Raw genomic sequence first — 15,773 nt, 5'->3', positions numbered from 1 at the left:
AGCAATGTTGCACACCTGTCTAAAAATCAATTACAGTGAGACCAGGACAAAGTGATATAAACAAACTATGAAAAAGATAATAGCACAAATTACTAATAAAGTCATGGAACTGATCTTTTATGCTGAGTGTGGTTGAAGACAATAACTCGGCGGATAGGAAAAGTAATAAACAGAAGTGTAAAAATGCCCTGGAGTGCTTTTGTATCCAAGCTTCTCATGTACCTGTAATTGAAAAGGAAAATTTACTATCTTTTCTGATCTTTCGCATGAAGACATGTAACTTCAGTGCAAAAAAAATCATCTAAAACCTGAAGGCTGGTGAGTGGTAACTGGAGAGATGCACCTTGAAGATTATTGGGAGAGACAGGGAAACAAACAAATCGATCAGGGAACAGACTGAGGTGGAAGGCATAATTGTAAACATAAAGGAAATGAGTTATTGATAAGGATGACATGTTGCCAGGTAAATCGATGATAGGTATGCCAAGGAAGTTCTTTTGTAGATCATAGGAGATAAAAGACTGTGGCAGTGTCCTAATGGAAGGTGGATAGATGATAATGGAAAACATCCAGAAAGGACATGAATATACATAGCCAAAGGCTTTAATGAGTGGAAAACTCTAGAGTAAGTCTTTAACCATCATCTTTTCTTTGGAAGGCATAATGAGGCAATCAGCATCATTGGGTGTTGATTGCCCGATAATGCCTTCCAAAGGAAAGACTTTATATGATGTCTGTAGCTGTATGTGTAACTGGACTGACGATTTCATGAGAAACAAACATGTAATAGAATGGATGAAATCACAGCGGGCTCACTGTTTTTTATGTTTTACATTAATTGATATGATGAGTTCTACTGTTATTTTTTTTTTAAATTACTGTCATAAAGGGCAGGTGGCTCCAAAGCCAAGAAAAAATTGTACAAGCTCATCATATGGGGCATGAGAAAGTTGTAGATTCTACTACAGGTTAAACAAATTAATGTTGGAACTGTGCATGTAGCATAGCAGGCAATATGATCTGGAGTCAAAAATAAAAGCCTGGAAAGCTCTGGCTTATCTCTGACAGAGTTTGTTTTTAAACAATTGTTCAACAAATGTAGTCTGGAATACTGTTCAAGTGACTGGATGTATACAGAGGACGGTGTCAGCCAGACTCTGCTCTGATTCGTTCAACTCATTCGACACTGTTGCAGAGGCCTCGATCACTGTGAATTAGTGGACATTTCAAGAAAACTGCAACCATCTTTCTGAATTTCACGAATAGTTTTCTGTAAGAAATTAAGAAGTCACAATTTATGGATCAAGGTATTTTTTTTTTTTTTTTTTTTTTTTAATAGTAGTGATTTGTTCAGTTAGTTAGAATGATAAAAGTTTTTCACAAACACTAGTGAGTTTTACTTAATAGCCTTTGTAAGACCATTTCTTTTATTATTTAGCAAACATGTTTTGTAATTAAAGGTTTAAAACAATTTATATTTTCAGTTTGACATTGAAAACTGCCATTTCTTATTTGATTTGGATCTGGAAGGACGTGAGACACCAAAAGAATCCAATTATTCACATCAGAAAGATTACTGGATGGTTATCAAGTCAATACCATTTTTGGATGTGGAGAGGTTTGTATAAAGTCGTATTATTGGAGATATTTCGAACTGTTTGTTCCTTGAACAGAGTAATAACTTGCTTTGAGTCCATCTGATCTTCTTTCTTTTTACAAAGGACTTGCAATTTTCACTAGAATTAAGGTAAATGATATGTTTTATGTAGTAAATACAGATTACTACAATACATTTTTTTTCTTTGGGAGAGCTGTGAGTTGCATTACGAGCACTTGTGTCCTTGAGAATCGTGCTAATATATTGAGGTACACAGAAAATACTGTTAGAGTTTATGATCTATTTTTTATGGACTGTGTTATTCCATATATTTTAATATTGGGATCAATGTCTTAGTTTAAATCATAGTACATAAATATTACATTGTATTTCTCTGCTATGATGATGGAAAATTCTGGTGGAAAAGAAATAATGGACTGAGTAAAAACAACCATTCACCATGTAGAAGTGCAGACCAGTGGATAAGCTGACACACACAAGTTCTTGTAAAATTGTCTCTAGGAGTTTTATGGGCAAGATCTTCTAATTTACATTTAACTCAGAATTCTGTTATCATTTGGTCACAAGAGTCTTTTCTAAATCTATAAAGGTTTATGTTTGGTAGCTTGTGATTAATTGTGGACTACAGTTTGAATATCTGTTCTGAACAAGATTTAGTCTTTTGGGCCCTCCTTTACATTCACATAATAAGCTTCAACAGGATTTTTGCTGAGACTTCATAAGCAACAGGCAAAAGGAATACACTTCCATAATTGTTGACATTTCTGTATTGCCCTTCTTGTGCTGTGCATATGTGAGGGCTACATTCCTTACTTCTGGGATGTTTCCAGTCTTCCAAATTTGCTCAAAGTTTATTTCTTGATCTTGTATGATTTTGTAAATTATGTGTGGGACAAACAGCCATTTACAAATAAAAACAAATCCTGACCTTATCATTCATCCCACTGATGACGTCAGGACCACAGTGACTATGTGATGATATCAAGCAGCTCTCCAACACCTATGTTTACAAATCTCACCACTAGGATGCTTCAGAGCCTCTTCAGAATAATAGATCCATTCCTAAACTTTTCACCTGAATGTAAACCCCTATAAATCCATCTTTCATCTGCTCCCAAAAGCCCACAAAAACAGTTCCATTGATCACTTGATCATGCCTGGCTACAAGGCTCCTACAGAGACTTCCTCTGCCATTTATGACCACCATCTCCATGTTGGTGTCTGAAGTTCCATTTTCTGTATACAACACATTAATAACTTCATCATTTACATCTTATAAGTTCCTATCGCATTACCACTAGAATCCTGCCACTGTTGGTGCTGTATCATTGTACATGAACATCGCCCATGCCTTTGGCATTGCTGTAATGGAAGACACACTTTCCAAGCACTGACCCTACACCACAGCCACCACTTTCTTTAAAATCCTTTTCATGAAGCACAATTGGACCCATAAGTATTCCATCCTTTGGAAGCGAAATTTACAGGAAAGTGTGCCGAACTGCCTTTTATACTCATACTGACAATATTACAAAAAGGGTAGATTGCTACTAGCTATATAGTGAAGAAGCTGAATTGCAGACAGGCACAACAAAAATACTGCTACTAAGTTAAGTTTTCAGCCAAAAGGCCTTCTTCTACATTAGATGACATTCACATACACATCCACACAAACACGACTCTCACTTGCATGACCACAATGATCCTACAGAAACTTCCTCAGCCATAGTTGAGTGGTCATATATGTGGGTGTGCATTGCACTTGCATGGATATGTGTTTGTATGTTGTCTAATGCAGAAGAAGGCCTTTTGTTGTGCCTGTCTGCGACTCAGCATCTCCACTATATGGTGAGTAGCAATCTAACTTTTCCATAATACTGTCATTATTCCATCCTGGATTTTCCTTTGATTTTGGTATTCATGCAGCACTTTCCTATGCATCCTGTTTAAGAGCCATCCGAACTCAATCCCTTAAGTCCTATGTCTTACTCAAACTCACTAATGGAATCTTTATGATATGGACCCGTGGCAAGGACAGCCTTTGCTCTTTTCTCAGTGGACCTAACATCTTCCCAAACCTACTGCATTCAATGGCCTACCTTTCCAGATGTTGATTTCTAGCCTCTAGATGTCCCCATGAAACCTTCTGATCATATAAAATGCATCATCTGCCAGTTGTACTTCATTTGTCTTCTGGCATCCATCTCACATTAAAAATCCCTCACTTACAGCCTAGGCACTGGCAGGTGCCACATCTCCAGTGGGAAGCAAAAGTATTGAAATAAGCCAATTACTTTACCAGAATATATATGGACCGACTGTACCTAGTCGCTCCAGAAATAAATTTCTGTTGCCATTTCTTATTGTGACATGAACAAACCTATTGTACCTTGCACTGATTTGTACTCATCTCCCCCATGACCTTGAAAAACTCATTCATATCCTTTGCCAGAGCTTCAGTTACCTCTTGTGCCTTGATATGAGAGATATGCTACACGGAATTCTATGCTCATTCTCAAAGTACTAGTATTCCATCACCCATCCAAACTACGCACTATCTTAGTGGACCCCAGTCCCACCCCTCATCCAAAATTCTATACCTCAAGGGCAATTCCCATGTGAATGATCTATCTGCCTGTGTGCAAGATCTGTAACATCACTCACATACAACCTCCCAATGAACTCCTGTTGCATATATTCAATACCTAATCAAAAGTATGGCCATATATGAAAACAGCTACAGCATGTACCAGCAGTGCTGCAAAACTTTATGTGGGCTTGATATGCTCAGCTGTCTAGCCAAATAAATTAATACAAGAAAATTTGACCACTCTGTTTCTGATAATACTAAAACATCAATGACTTTACTGTTGCTTTATTACTCGTGCCATTTGGATTCCCTCCCATCCTATGCCAGTACCGCTTAACTGCACATGTGGAAACTGTTCCACCAATGTGTCTTTTGTTCTTCTGTGTCAGGTTGGCCATAAACTGTGCTAGGCACAATATTACTTTCTTGCTGTCTATCTTTCACCCCATACCTTGCTTACCCAGTTTTGGTCTTTTTACATTATTTAATCTCATTTTGCCTCTACCACTGAAAGACAGACACCTGACTTCCCTCCCTTCCCTTATCTCCCTGCCCTAGGCATTTAATACCCCCACTATCCCTCCTTCCCCTTACTCACCCACCCCTTTCAAATTTGCCTGTTGTTCTTTAGTACCTGGATTACAGCTCCAGTTTTTGTTGCAGAAGGTACTAGATTGTAATAGATCTCTTGAAGTTCCAAATTTTCATTTTACAGTTTATTAATTTGTCATCTGAGATACTTAACATGCATTTTACAATTTTCATTATTATTTATCATGAATCTTCCACTTTCACGTTTAAAGCAACTAAATGACACTTGACAATTATTTTGTTCATAAACATCTTATTGGCTTTCACGAGTTTAGTACAATTTTTTTTCTGTATTACAGCATGTTGTTATTTTTAAATTCTCACATTTATTATTATTATTATTATTATTCATTTGCCTATTTAACTACTTGTTGTGGTCACTTTTTCCATTTATTCACACTTTTGTTCTTTCTGTTTTACTTATTCATGAATTTCATTCCACCATATTTACTTTCATTTTAATATTGACATATCCATACACTTTATTTGTGTTTTAGTAAACCTTCCCAGTTGCTCTGTTTTAGTAAACCTTCCCAGCTTCCTGGTTTAATTACCTAAATATCTTCTATAAAATGTTTCAACCTGTCATTGTCGGTCTGAGAAGTATTTACTATTGATCTGGTTGACCTTTAGACATGGATGGGGGCTTTAAAAGATGTGACCATGCAGAGCCAGATTGACCAAGGATTTTTAACAAGATCAATATGCCTCCACCTTCTCCTTAACTGTCACTTGCCAGACAAAGTTCCAGAGCTTTGGACCACCATTGGTGTGTCTTTCCACTATTATTATTATTATTATTATCATTTTCAAATATTACTCACAATATGTAAAATTAACCACATCATTTCCTGATATGACAAGCAGCTTTAATTTCATATCGCAATTTGATATCAGCTACTCTCCTGACGTAAAAAGCAGTTTATTACTCTCTGTGACCCATTTCCCAAGAGATGCTATAGTTTTAACTGATTTGATAATGTCCTCCATTTATTTATATTCTGTGGTATCTTTTCATCTCTGCATACCTTCTATACACAGTGTCAATATGTCTAGAATTTGTCTCCCCATGTAAATTTTCCAGTGTTAGGTCCTTTAAATGCCAAATTAACTGTCCCATGCCATAGAAGATGCCCAACTAATCTGTCTCTTCTTTCAATAATTATGTTCTGTACACTGTTTCTCACTTTTTCTTTCTTGTGCATCCTCATTTCATACCTTAGTTTTAAGATGAACTTGTTCTGTTTACCAGTAACAACAAGTTAATGAAAGTAAATGATATTTGAGCCACTGTGGATGTTAATGCAGTCCAGTCGGCTAGTGGATAGGTAACTGACAGATTAAACCACAGGGCCAGTTTCAGCCATTAGTGAACATTTTTCGCCAACTACTAGAAAATACTTATGACAGCACACACTGTACTGTTCTATGGAAAAATTTAATGAAAATAAACTTTAAATTTTCCATGATACACCAAAAATATTCAGTTAAAACAATAATAATACCAACAATAATAATTACAATTAATTAATGCGCCTTTGGTCTCAAAATATACGCACATTTCTTTTGTTTGTTTGTAAGCTTGTTTAGAGAGGTATAAGAGCTGCAGTATATTTAGCCATTGTGATCAATTATGTGTCTTCTTTTCAAATTTTCCCTCAGTGAACATAAATCCTTAATGCACATCTAAGAAAATGTACATTTAGTTTAACTTGAAGCCACATTTATAATTCCTCATGTGGGGAAACTGTAATATCACTTGGTCTAACTATGCAGAACTGAACATCTTAGCTAACTTAATGTAGGTAGTATCTCAAGCTGAATCAGGTGAATAATGGGCTGCTTTTCATCATATTCTCTCCACTTATAAAGACAAAAACTTCCGTTTTTCAGCAGCTTGATATAGCCACATAATAAAGAAATAGGTTAATTGGAACTGTCCCATTAATGGATTGCCATCCCCAGGTAACACAGCGCTGCTTGTTGTGGGACATTTTTTTCATAAAGCTGTACAGTTATGGAGTCTGCTCCCTAAAAAAATGTGGAACTCAATGTCTTTTCTTAAATGTGATTACACCAAAACGTAAGTGCAATTGTGACCAAAAAATTACAGTGTTTCACAACTGTGGTGCCTATTTTTCACCTTGTCGTCATAATAATTTAATACCAAATATTATTCTCCATGAATCCTGGACTTGCCAAGCCAGGGTGGCTTGCATGCCTCAGTGACACAGGTAGCCATACTGTAGGTGCATCCACGACAGAGGGAGATATGTGGAGACCTCAGACTAACATGTGGTTCCTGAAGAGGGGCAGTAGCCTTTGCAATAGTTGCAGGGGTAAATGTGTGTATGATTGACTTATCTGGCCTCGTAACATTAGCCAAAAAGGCCATGGTATGTTGCTATTGGGAACAGCTGAAACCAAGGGGAAACTACTGCTGTTATATTTCCCAAGGACATGCAGCTCAGTGATGATTGCAGTCCCATATGGAAAATGTTCCAGAGTTGAAATAGTCCCCCATTCAGATCTCCAGGTGGGGACTACTCAGGAGGATGTCTCGTCAGGAAAAACAAACCTGGCATTCTACTGGTAGTAGTGTGGAATGTTAGATCCTTTAATTGGGTATGGAGTCCAGAGAATTTAAAAAGGGAAATAGATTGATTGAAATTAGATATAGTGGGAACTAGTGAAGTGCTGTGCCAGGAAGAATAAGTTTTCTGGCCATGTCAGTATGGAGTTATCAACACAAAACCAGATGGTGGTAATATAGGAGTAGGCCTAATAATAAACAAGGAAATAGACATGTGGGTAAGCAATTGTTAACAATGTAGTGAATGTGTTCTCATAATCAAGACAGATAAAGCCAATACCTGCCACAATGGTATATGCAATATAGTTCTGCAGACGATAAAGAGATTGAAGAAATGTATGATGAGATAAAGGAAATTATTCTTTGATAGCAGGATGACAAAGAGAAGAAAAAAATAATGGGAGAACATGGACTGGGGGAAAGGAAAGGAAGAGGGAGCTGCCTACTAGAATTTTGCACAGAGAATAATTTAATAATTGCTAACAGCTGGTTTAAGAATTACGAAGGAATATCATGTATGTGGAGGATACCAGGGTACACGAGAAGTTTTAAGATTGATTATACAATGGTAAGACAGAGATTTTGAAACCAGATTTTAAACAGTAAGGCATTTCCGGGGCAGATGTGGACCCTGACCATATTTTATTGGTTATGAAACACAGATTAAAACTAAATAAATTATAAAATGATAGGAGATTAAGAAGTTGGGACTTTTGGGTAAGTTGCAGGAACCAGAGGCTTGTTGAGAGTTTCAGATGGAGCATTAGGCAACTTTGGACTGATAAGGTGGAAAGAAATACAATAGAAGATGAATGAGTAAGTTTGAGAGGTGAAATAGTGAAGGCAGCAGAGGGTCGCATAGGTAACAAGGCCTACTCCTATATTACCACCACCTGGTGTTATGTTGATAACTCCATACTGAGATGACCAGAAAACTTGTTCTCCCTGGCACCGCACTTCACTAATTCCCACTATATCTAATTTCAATCAATCTATTTCCCTTTTTAAATTCTCTGGACTCCGTACCCAATTAAAGGATGTAACACAGTTGGTATGGAATTTGACTGATGATAGGAGAAAATATAAAAATGCAGCAAATGAAGTAAATGAAAGGGAACACAGATGTATAAAAAATGAAATTGGCAGGAAATTCATAATGGGTAAGCAGGAATGGCTAGATCAGAAATGCAAGGCTGTAGATATATGTGACTAGAGGAAAGATAGATGTAGCTTATAGAGAAATTAAAGAGACATTTGGAGACAAGAGAAGCAGCTATGAATATCAAGGGCTCAGGTGGCTAACAAAAGAAGGTAAAGCTGAAAGGTGAAGGAATATATGGAGGGCCTATATGGGTGAAACAAACTTTAGGACAGTGTTATAAAAAGAGAAGGGGAAGTAAGTAAAGATGATGTAGGAGATATGTTATTGCAAGAAGAATTTGACAAAGCACTAAAAGACCTAAGCAGAAACAAGGCTCCTGGAGTAGACAACATTCTCTCAGAATTGAGAACCTTGGATGAGCCAGCCATGACAGAAATATTCATGTGGTGTGCAAGATATGGAAAAAAAATGGAAATGAAGTACCATGCTTCTTTACAGAGCGTAGGGGAACGATGTGGGAGACCCGCACTGCCTTACTAGGCAAGGTCCTAGTGGAGGTGGTTTGCCATTGCCTTCCTCCGACCGTAATGGGGATGAATGATGATGATGAAGACAACACAACAATACCCAGTCATCTCGAGGTAGGGAAAAATCCCTGACCCCGCCGAGAATCGAACCTGGGACCCCGTGCTCAGGAAGCAAGAATGCTACCGCAAGACCACGAGAAGCGTGCAAGATATATGAGACAGCAAATACCTTAAGACTGATAGAGGAAGATAATAATTCAAATCCCAAAGAAAGCGACTTTAAAAAGTCATGTTATCAAAATATTTATATGAATTGTTTATAGAAGAATGAGAAATGTAGTAGGAGCTGACTTCAGGGAAGATCAGTTTGGGTCTCGAGAAATGGAGGAACATGCAAGGTGACACTTACCTTGCATTTTATTTTAGAAAATAGGCTGAAGAAAGGCAAATCTACATTTGTAGCATTTGTAAATTTCAAGAAAGCTCTTGGCAATGTTGACTGTACTATACTCTTTGCAATTTTGAAGATAGAGCGATACAGGGAAGTGAAAGGTATTTTCAACTTGTACAAGTGTGAGACGGCAGTCATAAGAGTTGAAGGATATGAAAGGGAAGGAGTAGTTGAGAAGAGGACAAGACAGAGTTGTAGCCTATTCCCCATGTTATTCAAGCTGTACTGGGGGTATGGGGAGGGTATCCAGCAGTTCAGATGCCAAGAAAGCCTCGGTTAGACTTGGGGCCCATCTGGCGATGGCTGAACCCCCTGGCAAACGGCGCTGTCAGGATGATAGCAGAGCAGAGCTGACCTTGTTGCAGAGGCTGGCATGATGACAATTGATGAATGATTAACCTGGCAAGAAAACCAGTATTTATACATGCCAGAGCGGGTTTGTTGTGATTTTCCAGCTGCTAAAGTCACGTATACTGTATAGAGAAGTGCCTCCTGCTTGTGGCAGTCGTCTCCACAGGCAGTCAGTGATGTCTAGTGAATGCCGTGGCACAGTGCTGGATCAGTATATTGCTGCAAGTAACCTGCTTAATAGCATCAAGCCCATCTGTCTAGACTTGTGTCCCTACACTCTTCCCTTCTTTGAATAATTTGACCCCTTGAAATCTCTCTCCTGCTGCACATGGAAGTAGTTAATTCTTTAAAGTTCATTGTGGACACTTCTGATTGGTCTTTGGCTCACAATATCTATGAGCGCCTGTCTGTAACACTTCAACAGCTAAAACAGGTAACCAGATACATTTGGAAACTGTTTATATGGTTGCAGTCGCTGGCTGTCCCAGAGAAGTAGCACTAGTACTGAGAACAATACCAGAGATGCATTATCACACTTACTACACATGCTTAAGTTCCTTTTCGTGGTTCACTCATTGCTTCCGGTAGCCGGCTGCAAGCTTTCTCACAGAGGAGTCCATAACTCTGTTTCAGTCTGTTTGGTAGCTCTGTCAAAACAACGCCACCTAAACGACAAGGCCTCACAACTCAACTATGATGTTATGCAATCCAGGCGAGGCACTTAGCGTGAACCCTGCCTTTTGCCAAATCGTTGCGCTAACACCATTTTAGAAACGGATAAATATAAGACAGTAAAAGACGTTTAGATGATCAAGCTTGACTATAAATGAAATTACTGTGAGTTGATTTGTTATCTCTGGGAAAAAAGCAGAAGCATTTGACACAGTTTTATTCTCGTAACATTCACACAAACAAAATTGTAGAATATACAGCTTACACATCTAAACGATGTTCAACTAATAATAATATACATCCATAACATATTTCAAATATATGGTTTTAAGTAAATTGTAAACAGTGAAAGTGGCACAACCAAAACATACAGAAGTGTGTATTAATTTCATGAAACAGCCCAGCATTACTCTAACAATGAAAGCATTCATTCTACATTACACTTATGGAAACATTGCACAGAGTAGCAGTCCTCATGAATGTAACCTTGTTTTCATTTGCTATGTTTCTTTCACAGACATAATGACTGATGCCACAGCCTCTTAATGGTTATTGTAAGGACAGATGGTAATAATTACTCAAACCATATCACATTTGCATTTCTAGATAGCAAAGTTTCTCCTACAAAACCTCTTCAATATTAACAGTGTGGTTCTCAATTATTGTGCTAATGGGCACAGCACAATATGTAGGGAAGATAATAGATTCAAGTTTTCAAATGGTAGCTCACATCCCACTAACAGATTTCTGCACAAAAATAACTTTCACACAAATGGAGAAAGAAAAACAAGACAATCCAATTTCATGACATGTAAAGGAAATACAAACATGACACCCTTGTTCAGTCACAATTAACTTTCAAAGCATGATCAACATAGCACATGGTCAAAGACATGCAAATACTTCTCACCAAACTCTACAAAATGGCAATGTGGCAAAGAATGCTGTGCAGATAATAAGCAACATGATTGAGAGCCATCTTAGAGACAGTAAAGTTGCTATAATTGCATCTTGAATGTGAAACAAGAGTTTGCTGCTTTCAGTGAAAAACTACAAGCAGATTGTTGGAGGGATGAAACAGCTTTATTTTTTAATTAATATGGTATGCTGTATAGCAGAAAAAGACCTATCTAAATATTAGGGCGAGTACACACAGCAAGTAACATATTTGGAAAACACACAATGCAACACAAAAAAGGCACCAGAACTAAGAAAAAGTACGTTAAGAATCCAGGAATTTATTAGTTCAAGTATCAAAATGAAAAGAGGTACCTATGACTAGCACAGTATAGTCTGTAAACTCAAGAGCGAGCAGCGCTTTTGGTGGGGGAAGTGGCCTTTCGGAGAAGAACGCTGCCACCGGCCTACAGGGGCACCCAAAATCAGTTTCCCCTTTACCTGTCTAGTGGTGTAGATCGCCGTACAGTGATATACGTAATTTCTGTTGTGGGATCTTAGTTGCCAGCGTCACTCAGATAACTTTGTATACTCACTGATATACTTCGGTATCCGGAAGTAATGACTCATCGCCCTGCATTGCAAAGAAATGTGCAGAACGCAAAGAAGAGGAGGTATTTGCTGAGTAACAGGTGTTCGGTTGTCTCTTATGTTGTTACAGTGTGTGTTAAAGAGGCGACACAAAAAGAACTGTTGGCTAATATTAGCAGTCCCAGTCCAAGGGCTTCAATTTATGCAAACATCAACCTCGCCACAACAGGATGCATACTGTATTTACTCGAATCTAAGCCGCACTTTTTTTCCAGTTTTTGTAATCCAAAAACCTGCCTGCGGCTTAGAATCGAGTGCAAAGCAAGCGGAAGTTCTGAAAAATGTTGGTAGGTGCCGCCACAACTAACTTCTGCCGTCGAATATATGTAGTGCTACACAGGCATGCTTTGTAGGCACAAAGATAAATACTGGCACCAAAACCTCTGCATCAGGAAATAAATTAAAAAAAAAAAAGGTGGAAGACGAGCTTTTTTTCATCCGCCCCGAGTTTCGACCACTGCATTTTCATACATTATCCAATGAAGTAAATACAAATTCCGTATTGTTTATCTTCAAATGCAGCAGAATTTCAATTTACTACGAAAATCCGACTGGCAAGACTGAATTTTTTCCCTACCTGTGAGAAGAGATGGTTGCTAATAGGAACCTGATGAAATGTGAATCACATGCAGTATTCTCTTCACCATAAGAATAATATGAATATAAACATTTTGCCATGTATTCTTTCGTGTTTGCTGCTATCTCATTTAAATCCTGTCTGCCTAATAAACTACGAAACTAGAGTGAGACAACAGCAAACGCGGAAGAATATACGTATCGTGTCATGTTTATATTAGTATTATTCTTATGCTTAATAGTGCTACAGTCAGAAATGAAGCATGGCAACTGACTAGATTTTTAAATCTAAGATGACTAACTTCTGTGCAGAATTTGATGTACTAAAGAAGCGGCCGCAAAGATTTTCAAATGGAGAAAAATTTTCGCCTAACTCTCGTTCAGAACAGGTTCAATCATACGCAGTCTATCATTTGGTTCTTGTTGATCATTATCAAAGAAAGCAGCAGTGTAAGTAACAACAAATAGCAGTCTCTTGCCATTGTTTCGCTAATGAGACGATTCCTCTCTTCTTTTTTTTTTTTTTTTTAGTTGTAAGCGGCAGTAGCGCGCAAAAAAGCAAGCCATACCACGAGTGGCGACAGGCCGTAAACACGCACTATCAGAATGTGACAAACAATGCAAGACACAGTACAGTAATGCATTTTCAGCTTAGAGTGACGTAAACACCTATAACAAAGAAAACGGCACTTATCAGATCAAAGCAAAATAAGCAATCGATCCAAATCAGACGAAGCACGTGAAAAAGGAAGGGTACCCTTATAAATACAGACGGAGCGTAGCAATGGCTACCTGGTAAAGCTTAACTGCTAAGCTTACAAATCGAACCAAACTACTGTAGCTGTATCGTCTTTCATTCAACCTAAATTGTGTCTCATATTACAATAAACCAACTTTGTTTCGATTTGGAGGTGCGGCCTAAAACTTTTCTCTCCCCTTGAATTTCGAGTCTCAAATTTCAGGTGTGGCTTAGATTCGGGAAATTTTTTTTTCCTTTATTTCGAGTCTCATTTTTCAGGTGCGGCTTAAATTTGAGTAAATACGCTAAGTAAGGAACGCGAAAATGAGCCGCATGGTTTACTGGAATTGCCACGAAAGAAAACTAATAATTTTGGAGGAAACCCATTGTTATAGACAGTTGCATAGCCACATGAAACAGCAGCATTTGAATGTATTCTGTCACTAAATCTCTATCTTTGTTACTATTCACCTGATTCTAAGACATATTGCTTGAAGCATGTGCAATAGCTACTCTAAACATTACTGAATTTTCCTTCAAAACATGTACACCGATTCTGGACTTCTAAGTAAAAAGCTTGACATACGAGGTGCGTTCACATATTAATTTTTATTTTTTGGTAAGAACTTTATTTATTAATCTGCAGCAATGTTATCCTCTTCAAAATATTTGCCATTACACACTATACACTTATGCCAGAGCTTTAATCAATTCTCGAAGGCTGACAGTAGAGTAGCTGTGCTGTCTTAGGCGTCTTGTCACAGTTCGCGCGGCTCCCCCCGTCAGAGGTTCGAGTCCTCCTGCGGGCATGTGTGTATGTGTTATCCTTAGCATAAGTTAGTTTAAGTTAGATTAAGTAGTGCGTAAGCCTAGGGACCGATGACCCAGCAGTTTGGTCCCATAGTCCTTACCATGAATTTCCAAATTATCCAATTCCCAAAACACTTTAGGAACTGTTTCTTTGGGGTAGTTGATAGTTCTCTTAACTGTGCATTTTTAATCTCATCTGTGCTTGTAAAACCACTCACCTTTAAGGCCGGCTTTGATATCTTTATACCACTTGTATGTCCTTGGTTTACTCATAACAGACTCACCAAAAGCAATATTTAACCATTTCTAAAAATTTCATACACTTTGTTCAATTGTTAACAAAATTTAATACAGATTCTCTAATCTGTTTTTATACAAAACAAATAATCATTGATGCTATCAAAACACATGTAACATTTTTGACAGCTGACAGCAGAGTAAATACCCAATATGCATAACATTGTTCACATACTTTTCAACCATGTTTACGAAGACAGCGAGAAAAAAGTAGTGCAAATCGGACTAATACAACACACAAAATTATAAATTTATGGCTACTTTTTAAACACTCTTTGTGTTGCAAGAATTGTTAAGTTTCAATGCAACCCTTCAAAGAAAACTTTTAGTAGAAACACAAAGTAATAATAAGCCTTAAATTCTACAGTGGTTGCGTTATATGGGGTTCATTTTACAAATAACAAAAGAGGAACATACATTCACATGAACAGGCATTCTGTTTTATGTTTGCAGTAAAATCGTGACTTCCGTTCGTATGTTTATATTATTTACTCTCAAATGTTGTGTTTCGGAAGAAGCTATCATATTTTGCATTCCTTATGGTCTGAACGCATTTGCCTAAAAATAGATGCAGCAGCCGGGACGTATCTGTACACGGTGTCACCACAGATTTAAAGCACGTGCCCCGTCAGGGCCAGTACTACGTTGTGAAGCAGCCTGTAGAAGTGCCTTGCGATGTAGATGGGTAGGCAGAGTGGAGACTCGCTCACTCGCTCTTCAGTTTACTGACAGACTATATTTCACAGAAAAGCAGACATCACCTAAGGTCACAAGTGTGGAACAGCTCATTTCACATTTGCACGGTAAAGTAAATGTAAAATAAAAATCTTCGGCATGTAGCCATATGTACAAATTAATTTGCAATGTGAATTTAAAATGACTCATTCTAAATCATATGGTTTCTCATGCAAAATGATCCATGGAACATGAAACTAACTAACTAAAACTGTAACACTTCACATCAGCAACAAGAGTTATAAGTATGGTGATAACAAGTGTCATCAAAAGCACACACCTCATCCATCCAGCAAGCAGTGGTTGGGAAGGGAGTGAGACAGGATTGTAGCCTATCCCCGATGTTATTCAATCTTTATATTGAGCAAGCAGTAAAGAAAACAAAAGAAAAATCCGGAGTAGAAATTAAAATCTATGGAGAAGAAATAAAAACTTTCGAGGTTCGCCGATGACATTGTAATTCTGTCAGAGACAGCAAAGGACCTGGAAGAGCAGTTGAATGGAATGTACAGTGTCTTGAAAGGAGGATATAAGATGAACATCAACAAAAGCAATACAAGGATAATGGAATGT

General features: G+C 37.8%; 1 protein-coding gene across 3 annotated transcripts in view; it reads left to right on the top strand.

Annotated features, from left to right (window-relative positions):
• The window catches only part of LOC124776550 (alpha-1,2-mannosyltransferase ALG9), a 144,395-nt gene that overhangs the window by 92,931 nt on the left and 35,691 nt on the right, over positions 1 to 15,773 (top strand). For all 3 annotated transcript variants that reach the window (XR_007015633.1, XM_047251585.1, XM_047251586.1), the window contains one exon: positions 1,485 to 1,618. Coding sequence is in view for 2 of the 3 variants with exons in the window: in XM_047251585.1 (XP_047107541.1) it covers positions 1,485 to 1,618 (134 nt within the window). In the remaining variant the exon portion in view is untranslated. The remainder of the gene's footprint in view (positions 1 to 1,484; positions 1,619 to 15,773) is intronic.

Source organism: Schistocerca piceifrons, chromosome 2 (assembly GCF_021461385.2).
Source record: "Schistocerca piceifrons isolate TAMUIC-IGC-003096 chromosome 2, iqSchPice1.1, whole genome shotgun sequence".
Classification (NCBI taxonomy): Eukaryota; Metazoa; Arthropoda; class Insecta; order Orthoptera; family Acrididae; genus Schistocerca; species Schistocerca piceifrons.
Note: the sequence above shows the minus strand (reverse complement) of the source record. Positions and strands in the feature narration are given on the sequence as shown.